The 14,472-nt window shown below is 34.2% G+C and overlaps 1 protein-coding gene across 24 annotated transcripts in view; it reads left to right on the top strand.

Annotated features, from left to right (window-relative positions):
* TENT2 (terminal nucleotidyltransferase 2) overlaps window positions 1-14,472 on the top strand; it is a 73,929-nt gene that overhangs the window by 23,932 nt on the left and 35,525 nt on the right. For 7 of the 24 annotated variants that reach the window (XR_010157203.1, XR_010157204.1, XM_009448957.5 and 4 more), the window contains 6 exons: window positions 4,596-4,710; window positions 4,849-4,940; window positions 6,577-6,655; window positions 8,864-8,933; window positions 12,354-12,430; window positions 12,799-12,927. Coding sequence is in view for 19 of the 24 variants with exons in the window: in XM_009448957.5 (XP_009447232.1) it covers window positions 4,596-4,710; window positions 4,849-4,940; window positions 6,577-6,655; window positions 8,864-8,933; window positions 12,354-12,430; window positions 12,799-12,927 (562 nt within the window). In the remaining 5 variants the exon portion in view is untranslated. Of the gene's footprint in view, window positions 1-4,595; window positions 4,711-4,848; window positions 4,941-6,576; window positions 6,731-8,863; window positions 8,934-12,353; window positions 12,431-12,798; window positions 12,928-14,472 lie in introns of all 24 variants that reach the window. The other 17 variants (XR_010157205.1, XR_010157206.1, XM_024356590.3 and 14 more) reach the window with 3 other exon arrangements.

The following is a 14,472-nucleotide window of genomic DNA, read 5'->3' as shown; positions in this document are numbered from 1 at the left end:
ATCCTTATGTTGCCCACTTTAACAATTGCCAACATATGACCATAACAATTAACAACATATGACTAATCTTATTTCACCTTTACCTCCCTCCCTCATTAGTTTGAATCAGATTGCAGTTATTTTATTTGTAAATATTTCAGTATTCTGATATTCAGTTGATCTTTTTTGTTTATCCTTCTGCCAGGGCCATACTATCTTGATTACTGTAGTGTTATATTAAGTATAGAAGTCAGGTAGGTTAAATTCCCCAATTTTTTTCTCAGCTATTCTTGGACTTTTGCCTAAGTCAAATTTAAAATTCTTCTGTCAGTTTCTAGAAAGAAGCCTTCTGGGCTTTTGATTTCTTTTTCATTTCTTGTGAAACAAATATCAGATGGGCTTTTGATTTTGATTGCATTGAATCTAAAGGTCAATTCTGGGAGAATTGACATCCTTGACAATAGTCTTTTGATCCATGAATGTGGTGTATCTCTCCCTTTATTTAGGTCTTTAGGTTCTCTCAATATTTTCTAGTTTTCAGTATACAAATCCTGCACATCTCTTGGTACATAGATTTCTAAGTATTTCATGCTTTTTGCTGCTATTGTGAAGTTTTTAAAAAGTAAATTTTTAATTGTTTGTTGATAGTATGTATGCTTTAAGTAGTGAATTGTCTTTTTAGAAAATTAAAACATGAGAGAAAAGGCCTTGGTTTTTTATATTATGTTTAAAATATTAGTTTTGTTTACACATTCTTCTGGTGTGCTTTATTGTCTGTAGAAATGTTACTCTGCAGCCTGGGCAAAATAGTGAGAAACTATCTCTCAAGAAAAAAAAATTAACCAGATGTGGTGCTGCACACCTTTAGTCCCAGCTCCTTGCAGGGCTGAGATGGGAGGATTGCTTGACAGGAGGTCAAGACAGCAGTGAGCTGTGATTGCGACATTGCACTCTAGTCTGGGAACACAGTGAGACCATGTATCAAAAAAAAAATTGTTGCTCAGTTTATTCTCATTTTTCTTACAAATACTTTGTATGGGAATTGATTAGAATACTTTCAGGCGTTATTTCTTCAATTTTTTTTCTGTCCTTTCCCATGCTTACCTCTTTCGAGATTCCAGTTCTTTCTTCCTGTTATTTGTCTTTGAGATGGCTTTTTCTGTACTACTTTCATTTTATTTTATTTCAGTGTTTTTGAGACAAGGTCTCCCTCTGTTGCCCAGGCTGGAGTACAGTGGTGTGATCATGGCTCACTGCAACCTCGACCTCCCGGGCTCAAGCGATCCTCCTGCTTCAGCCTCCCTAGTAGCTGAGACGACAGGCACGCACCACCATGTCCAGCTAATTTTTAAATTTTTTGTAGAAGTGAGGTTTTGCCATGTTACCAAGGCTTGTCTCGGATTCCTGGGCTTAAGCAATGCACCTGCCTTGGCCTCCCAAAGTGCTGGGATTATTGGTGTGCTCAGCCACCATGCCCAGCTGTGTGCTACTTTTATGTGGAGAGGGTTGAGCAGGCTAGCTTTGTGGCTCTAGGACTTCTCCTCTTTTGCTTTTTTTTTTTTTTTTTTTTGTGACGGAGTCGCATTTTGTCACCCAGGCTAGAGTGCAGTGACATGATCTCAGCTCACTGCAACCTCTGCCTTCCGGGTTCAGGTGATTCTCTTGCCTCAGCCTCCCAAATAGCTGGGACTACAGGCACGTGCCACTGTTCCCGGCTAATTTTTTTGTATTTTTATTAGAGATGGGATTTCACCATGTTGTCCAGGATGGTCTCAATCTCTTGACCTCGTGATCTGCCTGCATTGGCCTCCCAAAGTGCTGGGATTACAGGCATGAGCCACCACGCCCAACCCTCTTCTGTTCTTACATAGTATTCAGAAATATACTTCCTTAGTGCCTTTGCTTTTTTCCTTTCCCACTTTTATCTAGAGTAGAATTTTTTACCCTCTGTACTATTGGCATTTTGGGCCAGATAATCTTTGCTGTGGTAGAGTTGTCCTCTGCATTGTAGGATGTTCAGTGACATCCTGGCGTCTACCTACTAGATGCCAGGGACCTTTCACCTGCCCTGCCTGGTCCTGTTATAATAAAAAATGTTTTCATATTCATATGTCCACTGAGAGTCAGAATCATTTTACACCTTTCCTTTTCTCCTGATGGCTCTGTACTGTGCAGTTTAGGTTTCTCTTCCTGGCAGTTTCTGCTGTTGCTTTTTCTTGGAAGGGAACCTCATTTTGTTTGGAGGTCTCTGATCTTTCTGTGGTCCCCTTGCATTTACCTATGAATTGTAGCCTATGAAGCTGCTTGCCTATTTTGGTTGTGGTACATTGATGTGGGCTGCTGAATTTGGTGAGTGAGGGGGAGAAGGTATTACCTATAAGCAATTTGATTTCTGCATGTTCTGCTTTTAAGACTGTTTCAAATCCCATTCCCTTTTTTATTGTGTCTGATACCATGTGAATCTTGCTGCTGTTGGTATTTGTCCCACTCCTGAGTATTCATGATGAATACCCAGTCAGTCAATTGTGTTTTATTTTGTGGCCACATTTTGGTTTGGTTTGATCTCTTTGATTTATTCTCCTAGTTGCTCTGTCTTTTGTGGGGAGAGTATTCAGAGATTTAAAAAAATGTTATGCTTCTTTCATTGCCAAATTGCCCAGAATGCCTCTGCCTTCTTAAAATGAGGATTCTAAATATGTGAAAGACAACATTTTACGTGATGGGTGATACTTTTGCCTCATTATGGACTATAAGGCAGTCCTAGAGAGGGAGAGATTAAAAATACAGGAGCAGGACTGAAAAACTGGTAGACGTGTTTGTGCCCTTAAGGTGACCAGAAAGCTTGAATACAAAATTATTGGTAGAGAGATTAGCTTTGAACAGGGGAAAAGGACGCCTTTTTTTTTTTTTTTCCAGATATGTTCATTTTTAGGTCTGTGGTTAAGAGGCTGAGGAATATCACATTTGGTATTCTCAATTTTCTTATTAAACTTTAATTTAACTGTATTTGCTAGAGAAAGGGAGATAAGTTTAGAGGGCTTGAAAAAGGTAGTAAACATTTTGGAATGGTATGAAAAACAGAAGTGATATCTAACCAAAGACTTGGAATTAATTGCTAAGTGATGCTAAGGGCCAACCTAAGACTATAAACTTGAAATACTCCAATTTTATGATTTTTAATTTTTTTTTCGGTTTTGTTTCTTAGCAACTTAGATGTAAGAGCAGTGAAGGTGGTTTTTTTTTTTTTTAATATATTGCCCTAAGATTAGGGTTTTGTAGGACAAGTATTAGAACATGACAAGGAGATAATGTTGTTAAGGCACGATAAGAGAGTGGTTCAAGGGATGCACTGTGTAGTATAGACTGCATAGGGAAAGAAATAACACCATTTTTATGCTGATGGCTTGGGAGAAAAGGGAGGATTCAAGGGAATCCAGATCTCTTGTGGTTCTAGAGCAGGTATGAGGAGAGTGAGAAAGTGTGAACTGGATAGAAGATTGAAGCCAAGATATTATATTGGAATTTAAAATTTCAGAGCTAGAGCAGTTCCAGTTTATTGTAAAGACCACATTATAGGAGTGTATACTGATGAAGAATACTGGAGGAAATAAAAGTCCGGAAAGGGAGTATGTTGTGATATGTAGCCCATTTCAGATAGGGAAATCACCTATGTTGATGGCAAGAGTTGGGCTGGAGGGAAAAGTGTAAACCAGATCAGTAGATAAAAGGGTGGTAGGGCCAGGTGTGATGGCTCACACCTGTAATCCCAGCACTTTGGGAGGCTGAGGCAGGCAGATCACTTGAGGTCAGGGGTTCGAGAGCAGCCTGGCCAGCATGGCAAAACCCTGTCTCTACAAAGATTGAAAAATTAGCTGGGTGTGGTGGCACATGCCTGTATTCTCAGCTACTTGGGACGCTGAGGCAGGAGAACCACTTGAACCCAGGAGGCTGAGGTTGCAGTGAGCCGAGATCGCACCACTGCATTCCAGCCTAGGTGACAGAGTAAGACTCCGTCTCAGAAAAAAAAAAAAAAAAAAGGTGGTAAGTAGATGGCAACATGAAGTTAGGGTTCAGGGCATTGTTAGAAGAATGGGATGGAGGGTGGTTTGCATGAGCCTGGAAGACCGGGGACTGGTGACATCTCTTATAGTTGGTATTTGTGGGTGTGAATACTAGGGATTGGGCAAACTTCTTTAAAAAGCCAGATAGTAAATACTTTAGGCTTTGCCACTCACATATTGTTTGTTGCATATTTTTAATTGTTTGTTTTCATAATCCTTTAAAAATGTAAAAAAATTCTTTGCTCAGGGGCCATACTAATAAAGTGAGCAAGTGTTAAACAGTTTGCTGACCCATGGATTATTTTTATTACGAAGTATCTGTGACTGTACTTTTCTGTGACTTGTCTATTTTACTTTGTAAAATTTATATGTGGTTTTTCAGACCATTCTCTTCCTGTACTTGAGTAATAGTAGCTTTGTTTTGGGAAATATTAAGAAGATAATACATACTCCCTTTTAAAATAGTGTCAGTATAATTGATTTATGCTTCTCCATATAGCAATTACTTTTACATTGCTGAACAAAACTTTTACTTTTTTTTGCGGTGGATTCAAGTTGAGTCAGCAGATACTGGAGTTATTTGAAACATGTCAGCAGCAAATAAGTGATTTAAAGAAGAAAGAACTGTGTCGAACACAGCTGCAGAGAGAAATTCAGCTGTTATTTCCACGTATGTTTCCCTTTTTGCATGTCCTTTAGGTATATGCATTCCTATTTTAAATTTTATCTTTTTTTTTTTTAATAGGCACAGAACCATGCACCTACTTTAGATTTTAAATACTCTTATTACTTTCTTCTGTTTCTTTAGAAAGCAGACTTTTTTTGGTTGGGTCCTCTTTAAATGGATTTGGTACCCGGAGCAGTGATGGTGATTTATGCCTAGTTGTTAAGGAAGAACCAGTAAGTAAGGAAACATTTATTCCAAGTGTGTTTCTCATGTTAATGAGTTAAGAAATTTTACATAAAAGTCATTGAGGGAAAAAACTTGCTTTGTTGTGATTACTTCTTTGAATTTTGTTTACCATAATTGCAGGAAACCTAGGTAATTTTTTATTTTTAAGGCATGTGCACAATAAGCATAATAGGAAGTATAGCATTAATTTAATTCTAAGTTTTTAAAGTGAGATGGCTTCACTATGTGTTTTTTTTTTTTCAAGAGCTCTACCTCTGTTTTGAAATGTCATTAGTTTGGATATGTTATCAGGATGCAGCAAAGAAGAGTATGTGGCAATATTATCTTCTTGATGTATTTCCTTTCCATTTGAATTCTCACTGATTCTATTTTTAATCTTTACTTTTTTTCTCTTTGAAAATGCTTATTAAGGGAAAATAGATTTCACTAAAATTTAAAATAAGACTCGTGTTTATTAAATTTAAAATATTTTTCTCTATGAATGACATTTTGCCTTTGTTTTTTTTTTCTTTTTCTTTAGCAACAATATTGTGTTAATTTAGTACAGGTTGAGTATTCATTATCTAAAATGCTTGGGACTAGAGTTTTTTGGATTGTAGATTTTTTTTTTTTGAATACTTGCATTATACTTAACATTTGAACATCCCTGATGCAAATCTGAAATGCTCCAATGAACATTTCCTTTGAGTATCATGTCAGCACTCAGAAAGTTTCAGATTTTGGATTTCAGGTTTTTGGATTAGGGATGCTCAACCTGTAGTATGTTTACCTGAATTTCCTGTTAACTGATACTCCTGTGTATAATACTGTAGTAATTGGTATTCATTAAGCTGACTTGAGGCAGCCTTTTTAAGATGCTGAGGTTTCTTCTGAACTACCAATGATTAATTAAGCTCAGTGTAATTTTAATATGCCTTATTATGTTTTACATCTTTAAAAATACAAAAAATTATTGAGTGTTAATGTATATTTTTACTATTCATATTATTCCACTAGCAAAAATGACTTCTAGTTACTGCAAGTCAGAAAGAGATTTATTCCAGGAAGAATGATATTTTTCTAGGCTTTGAAATCATATAAAGAGAAAGTTTAAAAAAACTCACATTATAAACAGTGGAGAGTACAAGGGTTGTAATTAAAACTTTTTCGTGCTGCTAGATTATACTCAAGCACATCCCACTCATCCTCTAGTGTTATTCACATATCTAAATCATGATGTCATAGCTTTTACACAAACTGAGGCACCGTAGATATGAAACTATCCTTGAGCAGCTTACAATCTAGATAGGGCTAAAATTCTGTTTATTTTTGTTGGAGGTTGCTTTTTGTACATTTATGCTGAAGGGGAAAATGACATAGATGGCTATTTCAGAATTTCTTTGAAAATTGTGCTTTAAGCTTAAAATCAGGAATTGATTTAGAAATGTAGATGTGAAAGATAGCATTAAAGGTTGACTTTTTCTGTTATTTAGAAAAATAAATTGAATATACTTTGAGTATATTGAAAAATAACTCCAAAGGAAAGTATATCTTGTATGTTTTCTTTTTGTTGAGATACTTTAGGAAAATGAAACATTAAACTTAGAAAGATAATGAAAAAACACTTTATTTTTAACTTTTCAGTGTTTTTTTCAGGTAAATCAGAAGACTGAAGCACGGCATATACTCACCTTAGTCCATAAACACTTCTGTACTAGACTTTGTAAGTCTGACATGCCTCAAGTTTGTATGTCACCTGACGTAACTTTACTTAAAATGCCTCTTACATTATCTTCTGGTAAGAACTGTTTATTCTGGTCAGGATCGGTATAATATGAATTCTTTTTTCCAAATGAATTTCTTTTAACTTTTGATGAAAAAGAAGAGTGATCATTTATTCAACATATCTTTATTGCACTTACTGCAAAATATACCACCTGCTGCAGTGGGGGGGATTCAAAGATATGTAAGTTTTAGTTCTTTTTCTCAAAAGTTTATAGGTTGTTAGGGAAATTAAAGCATGAATATAAATAGTTGTAATACAGAGTATCTGTGAAAAGCTAAAAGCCCTATAGGACTTTATATGTGTGAGAGAGAATTTCATCTGGCTTGCAATGATATGCATCTTTACTTGTTTTAAAAATATGATCACTGAACATGAGACCTAAATGTATTACTTCAACAGAAAGCTAATTGTTGACTTAAGCCATTTTATTTTACGATTTTACTTTTTGAATACACTGACTCTAAACATATTTTAATCCACATGTTAAGCCATCTCAAATAATTTCTTTTAAACTTCCATAGAATTTTATAGAAAATTGAAGTTATACTGTGTGATATTGGAAAGACACTTGTCCATTTGTTGAACAGACATTCATTATGTGCCAGGCTTTGAGCTGGAAAGTACAAGTCAAGTAACAAGTCACTGTCTTTGAATAACTTACATCTGTTCTAGGAGAGAAATAAATGATTTATTTCAGTGGACCTTCTGCATTCTGAATTATTCTGTAAAATAAAGAATAATTCATACCTACTTGGATTTTTAATAGCTATTTGAATCAAAATATTAAAAATGGAAGGGCCCTTAAAGATCATGTAATTCACATGAATTTTTTTTTCTTTTTCTTTTGGTTATTTTTAATAGTTAAGGAAACTGGTGATCAATGGATTTAGTAACTTGCCTGGAGTATAGTTTGTTGGTCTCAGAACCTGTACTTATTACTCAAAACTTTTAACTCCTAATTTTATTTTTCTGAATTCCTGCTCATAAGTTCTATTTTGAGGCTTGATATATATATATTTTTTTGAGACAGAGTCTCGCTCTATCACGAGGCTGGAGTGCAGTAGCATGATCACAGGTCACTGCAACCTCCACCTCCCTGGTTTAAGCGATTCTCATGCCTCAGCCTCCTGATTAACTGGGATTACAGGTGTGTGCCACCTCACCTGGCTAATTTTTGTATTTTTAGTAGAGACAGGGTTTCGCCATGTTGGCCAGGCTGGTCTTGAACTCCTGGCCTCAAATGATACATCCACCTTGGCCTCCCAAAGTGCTAGGATTACAGGTGTGAACCACCAAGCCCAGCTGATATATATTCTGTAATTTTGATGGTAAAACATTATAACAGAAAATTTTCAGGTTTTAAAAAATCCCGGTACTACTTTTTCTGTAGTTAAAAAATGAGAAAATTGCTCATTTGGGAAAGATTTTCAGAATTTCATTTTTACACACTTCTGTATTTTCCTAATTTTCTATGATAAGCATATATTACTTTCAACTCTAATTTTTTAGTTTGATGGAATAAAAATATGTATATACATTTTATTATATGTTGTATATGATATATGTATGTATGTAATACATATCTGTATGTGTATTTGAATTTCCTATCAACTGATACTCCTTTGTATAATAGCACAATAATTGGTGTTCACTAAGCTGATCTGAATTTTTCACTTGTAGAGATCATGTATATAATATATGTATTTTTCACTCATAGAGATCACACTTATCGAATGCATCCAAGCCCCGTGTATCATGTTGCAAAGCATTTCCACACATAAGACTCTGTAATTATGATTTCTACAGTTACCATGATACCTTACTGTGCGCTGTACCAAAATTAGCTATTCCCTCTGCTGCTAGCCTAGATATATTTTCACTCTTACAGTGGTCTAATGAACTTCTCTATAGATACTATATTAGATCACATTCCTGAAAATAACCTTAATATAAAGCCCCCTAAATGGTATTACTGGAGCCTCCAATCTTAGAAGAATTTGATAATGTCCTCACTTGTATTCTTTTTCAAAGACGTTTTCTTAAATTATTTTAGCTTAGTAAATACTATTTTTTTAAAAATGTGCGTTGGAACACTGTGAATTCTAGAAACATTTGCAGCTATTCACATTATCTTTTGTCTTTCAGCGGGCTACATTGAGAGACCTCAGCTGATTCGAGCAAAAGTGCCAATTGTGAAGTTCAGGGATAAAGTCAGGTAAATAATTAATGAGGTTTCTTTTTTTAGTTCCTTTAGATCATTTTTAGATACTCATCTGATAAAGATAATTAAGTGTATGTTGTAGCATTACAGTTTATTTTAATCAGTTTTTAGAAATCATTTGACTTGGTGTTTGAAATGGTTTTTTAAAATTGAGCAATACTTTATGCTTAACTGTACTTAGCTATTCTGCTTGACATTTTGAATATGTGAGACTATCTAATTTAAAGAGTACATATTTGTATTTTAGATTTTTAAATGATCTCTTGCCTTTTGGAAGTGTAATGCATTCTGAAGAACATAATTAATGAAATTTGACATGTACTAATATCAAGGGGTTTGTTTTAAATACAGTTATGATTAAACAAGTTGTGTTTCATTTTTATGAAAGATACATATAGTACCTAGAGTAATAGATATGAAAGGAAAACAGCAAAATATACTTGTTCCATTTCAAAATTTACATTTATATATTCTACCAGCTTGGGTTCTGAATGTCTTATGGGCATTGGAATTGTTTTGTAAATAGATGTTGATTATTTCATTAGTTAAACTGATTTGTTACTGTTTTCTAAAAATAGAATTGTGACAGATTTCATAAAATTTGTCCAGTTTTACAAAATTAATACTGAAATTATGCCCACAAACACACACACACACACACATTGTTGATGCTTATCATTCATAGTTTGTGTTTTCACGAATTTGTCTACTTGCTAAAAGTTATTTGTAACTCCCTACATGAATATTCATACGCTTTTGTGGTCATTTTGTGGACATACACAGAGTAATGAAAATTTCAGATTACCCAATACCATGTTTCCAGCTGAGATAGAATTAGGTGACACACTGTCTTCTTGTTCAGCTTCATACTGTAAACAAATAACCTTCTCACAGTCTAATTAATGCCATATTTTTCACATTTTTGTGCTTTTTTGCTATTTAGAATGGCCCCCAAGCATAGTGTGGAGTTACTTTCTAGTGTCCCCAAGTGCAAGAAGGCTGTGATGGTGCCCTATGGAGAAAATATGTGTTAGGTAGGCTTCGCTCAGGCATGAGTTATAGTACTCTTGGCCATGAGTCCACTGTTAATGAATCAACCGTATATATTAAATACAATGTCTTCAAATAGAAGCACAACATAAAACTTGGTTATGTATTGATGAGTTTATGAAAATGTGACCAGGCTGGCATATACCTAACCCTGTGCTTACCCTAGGAGCAATGGTATAGTATTCACTAATTCAGTGTTTGTAGCAACTTTATAGAACGTAGCTACTATGAATGATGACTGAATATATATATTTTAAACAAACTTTAATGCCTGGCTCAAGCCATTCCTTTATATATCTAAACATCAATCAGATCTATAAATACTTATTAAATTTCTGCCAAGTAAATTGTGTCAGATATTCCTAAAGCAGATATAAAATATATAGGGAGATAAAACATAAAGTTATAATATTAGCTAATTATAAGTTTTTAATAATATATGGTTGTAGTTATAGTTACAAAAACAGTTTTATTCTTTTTCTATTTAAGATTATCATGCAAACTTTTTTTGTTCCTAAGCTTTTTTTTTTTTTTAAGAGACAGGGTTTTACCATGTTGCCCAGGCTGGAGTGCAGTGGCATGATCATAGCTCACTGTAACCTCAAATGCCTGGACTCAAGTGATCCTCCCATCTCAGCCTACTGAGTAGGTAGGACAACAGGCACACACCAACACACTTGGTTAATTTTTGTATTTTTGGTAGAGACAGGGTCTCGCCATGTTGCCCAGGCTAGTCTCGAACCCCTGGCCTCAAGCAATCCTCCTACCTTAGCCTCCCAAAGTTCTGGAATTACAGGAGTGTGCCGCTGCACCTGGCCAAATCCTGCTTCCCAACAGAACCATATCTCATGAATATTTGGTTATATCATTAAATAGTGTTCTACAGCATCATTTTTAATGGCTTTATAGTATTTCATTGAGTGAATAAATTGTCATTAACTTAACCATTCCCCTGTATTTGAACATTTGGTGTGTTTCTGGTTTTTAGATAATATAAATAAGTATTTTGTGCATAAATTCTTTCCATATTGAGGATCACTTTTTTAGTATTTCTAGAAGTAGTGTTTGAAGCAGGAACTGTGGATATTTTTAAAGCCCTGAATTCAATTTTGGAAAAATTTTTAACTGCAGACTAGTTGCCATCTATGTGTTTTTCTTTTCTATTGAGTTACTATGTGGATGTAGTACAAATTGGCTTCAGTGTTAGAATTACACAAACACAAAGAATAACTCTATTATTACTGTAAGTTTCCCAAAGCCAAATAACGTATAATATCTGAAGTGTTAATACTACTATCCATTTTTATTAATATGCATGGATAATGGAAAGATTGTAAGATTTTCTTTTGTTCCACCAAATAAGAAAGACTGAAATGGTAGATTTCAAATTTTATACTTAAAAGCTATAATTAATATAGAAAGATTTTGTTTTTATTTTAGACAGTCTTTTCACAGAAAAAATTAGTATTTAGAAGTTGGGATCTCACATAGGTATGAGTAGAACTGACTTACATAAAGTAATCCTTAATTTTGTATGAGTTTAGCCATTTTTTATAGATTGCATCATTATTGCCCTATTTTCTAAATTATGAACTGCATATATTTGCTTTCAAAGAAGTAATCATTATGTGTTTGAGTAGTATAGATAGCTCTTCCCAGGTATCAATAGCCAAATTTGACATGATACTGTAATTTACTAGCCTTTTTAGAGGAAATATAATGTGTAGACAGAGCTTTTAAATTATTTCCCCTGTATTTAATTTGGCTTTTTATTCCTGTTGTTTTAAAGTATATGATGCTGTAATTCCAGATTATTTGAGAGTGTATAACTTAATGGGATAACTTGCTCAGAAATGTTTTTGGTCACATAGTTTTGTTTATCTGGAAACTTGTGAGATTTAAAAATTTTCAGCTGGATATGGTGGTTCCTACCTATAATACTGGTGATTTGGGAGGCTGAGGTGGGGGAATTGCTTGAGCCCAGGAGCTTGAGGCTGGAGTAAGCTATGACTGTGCTACTGCACTCCAGCCTAGGCCACAGAGCGAGACTCCATCTCTTTAAAGAAAAAAAAAGATTTAAAAATTTTATTTGGGGTAATTGGAGCCTTAGCAGTATGTTACTGATCTTTCCACTGGAATCTTATTTTATATTTTCAGTACTCATCAGATCACATTGAAATAACATACTGAGTATTTGTTCATTCTTATTTCTTTAGTGTGTCATTTTAAAAACACAGATCTATGGCCTTTGGGCCCATACTATTTTGCATCATGGGATGGATGAGCATTAATTTAGTTATTAGGAAGGAAGTTTTTTTGTTCTTCAGCTAAAGTTTATTTATTTATTTATTTTTTCTTAAATAGTTGTGTGGAGTTTGACTTGAATGTAAACAATATTGTTGGAATAAGAAACACATTCCTTCTCAGAACTTATGCATACCGTAAGTTTGTTGTTTGTTTATTAAAAATTAGCCTTTTTTTCTTTATTCATTTTTAAAGATGTTTGGCATAAATAGTGACATCTCTTTAGTTGTGTTTAAGTATAGTGTATCTTATTTTATTTGTATATGTTGCTACACTAAAATCATATACTGTCAGTTATAGGTGAATCAAGTGGCATTTTAATAATTGATAATTTTTAAAAGGTAACTAAGGTAAGTTTTAGACATAAGACACAAAGTGAACAGACACAGTGTTTAATATACACGGAGACAGTGTTCTTTATTTTGGTATGGAGCTGGGAAATGATGTAAACTTTCAAAGAAACTATAACGTCTCTTACCATGTTAAGTTTTAATTTTACTTTCAGTTGAAAATCGAGTTCGTCCGTTAGTGCTGGTGATTAAGAAGTGGGCAAGTCACCATCAGATAAATGATGCCAGTCGTGGTACTTTAAGCAGCTATAGTCTTGTATTGATGGTTTTGCACTATTTACAAAGTAAGTATAATGGGGTTTTACCCAATTTTTAAAAGTAAAAGACAGCTTTATTATGGTGTCTTCTCTGTTGACCCTATTTTCAAATAGTATTGTTTTAAAAGTTCTTTCTAAGGTCCATGAAACACATTTCCTGTTTTGTTGCTTTGGACAAATGTTTTAGAAGTGTTATTCCTTGGAAAATATAGAAGTTTCACTGTTTTTTTTTTTTTTATTTTTTGAAAGTTTTTCTATAGTCACTTTTGTTTTCAAAGAACTTTCACCACTGTATTGTGGACCCATTATCTTGAAGCAGACGAATGTTCAAAAGGCCTATAAAAGTTAGCTCAAGTACTATTCATCATATTTTTAATTTTGAATTTGAGACAGGAATTAAATTATTTTCCTGTTGGTTAAAGAAGCTTTTAATCTCTGAGTTGCCCTCCTTAACTAGATTTTATCTTCATAGGGCTGTTTTATCAGATTGGCTCCCAAATTTTAATTTTGTCTGGTTAGTCATTGTTTATGAGGCCATTCTGGTAAAAGCTATACTTTTGTCGCATGCATAGTGGCAAACAGTAATAAGTGAACACTTGTAATTTGGACCATTCATAAGTGTGAGAATTTTTACGGTACTGAAAATTTCCTAGACGTATAGGACAGACTGACTGGATCTATTTGAAACCCTTACTTTCATATTTCTCAAAAATATCTTACATATATAACAATCCAAGAAATAAACATTAAGCCGCTTTATACTTTCTACTTAGCCTGACACCAAGAGTTGTTAAAAGATGGATGCATCTACTGTTTTGTAGTTATTAGACCAGGAGACTGAGATGTTTAATGACTAACCAACTGAACATATGAATATGTGGTGACATGAAGACCGAGTGAAAGACTTGGTATGAATGTAGTAGAAGACCGTTTGCCAGGATGTCTGGGGCTTGATCTGTTCTGGGTTGGTGATACTTCCACAGTTTAGAGTCTTGGTTTCCAAAGATTACAATAATAGGAGAAAACATATTTTAGCATATATAATACTCATTTCTTCATTCTATGAATATGTATAGAATACCTACCAAATAAATGCTAGGTATTCTAGGATCTGAGAATACAGCAGTGAACAACATACAAAAACAATTACCTTCTTCATGAAGCTTACATTTTTGACTTGTAAAATGTCACATTTTCATAGCTGTTACCTACCAAAACGTGAATTATTAAACAACTCACAGATTAGTAATAAAATGTGACATTTTTACCACGGTTGTGAATTGAGCTGCTGATAGAGCACTATCAACATGTGATATGCTCAATAATAATTATTACAGTGTAGTCATTAAAAAAAAGTATTGAAAAATATCCTTTATTGCATTGTTTGGTGCTCCTTGTATTTAGATTCTGAGAGGGATAACAGATAATATTAGCAATTTTGTCAACAGCAGCTTGGGCTTGGAAAGTTGAGATGATTTGATGCCCTTATAGCTGTGTTTCTGTACTGAGGATACTGGGAACTGGGAAAAGAAGAAGGCACCCTTTCCTTATGCTATAGATCAAAAATGGTTA

This window comes from Pan troglodytes, chromosome 4 (genome assembly GCF_028858775.2).
Source record: "Pan troglodytes isolate AG18354 chromosome 4, NHGRI_mPanTro3-v2.0_pri, whole genome shotgun sequence".
NCBI classification, from domain to species: domain Eukaryota; kingdom Metazoa; phylum Chordata; class Mammalia; order Primates; family Hominidae; genus Pan; species Pan troglodytes.
The sequence above is the reverse complement of the archived record's forward strand: the minus strand, read 5'-3'. Positions and strand labels throughout refer to the sequence as shown.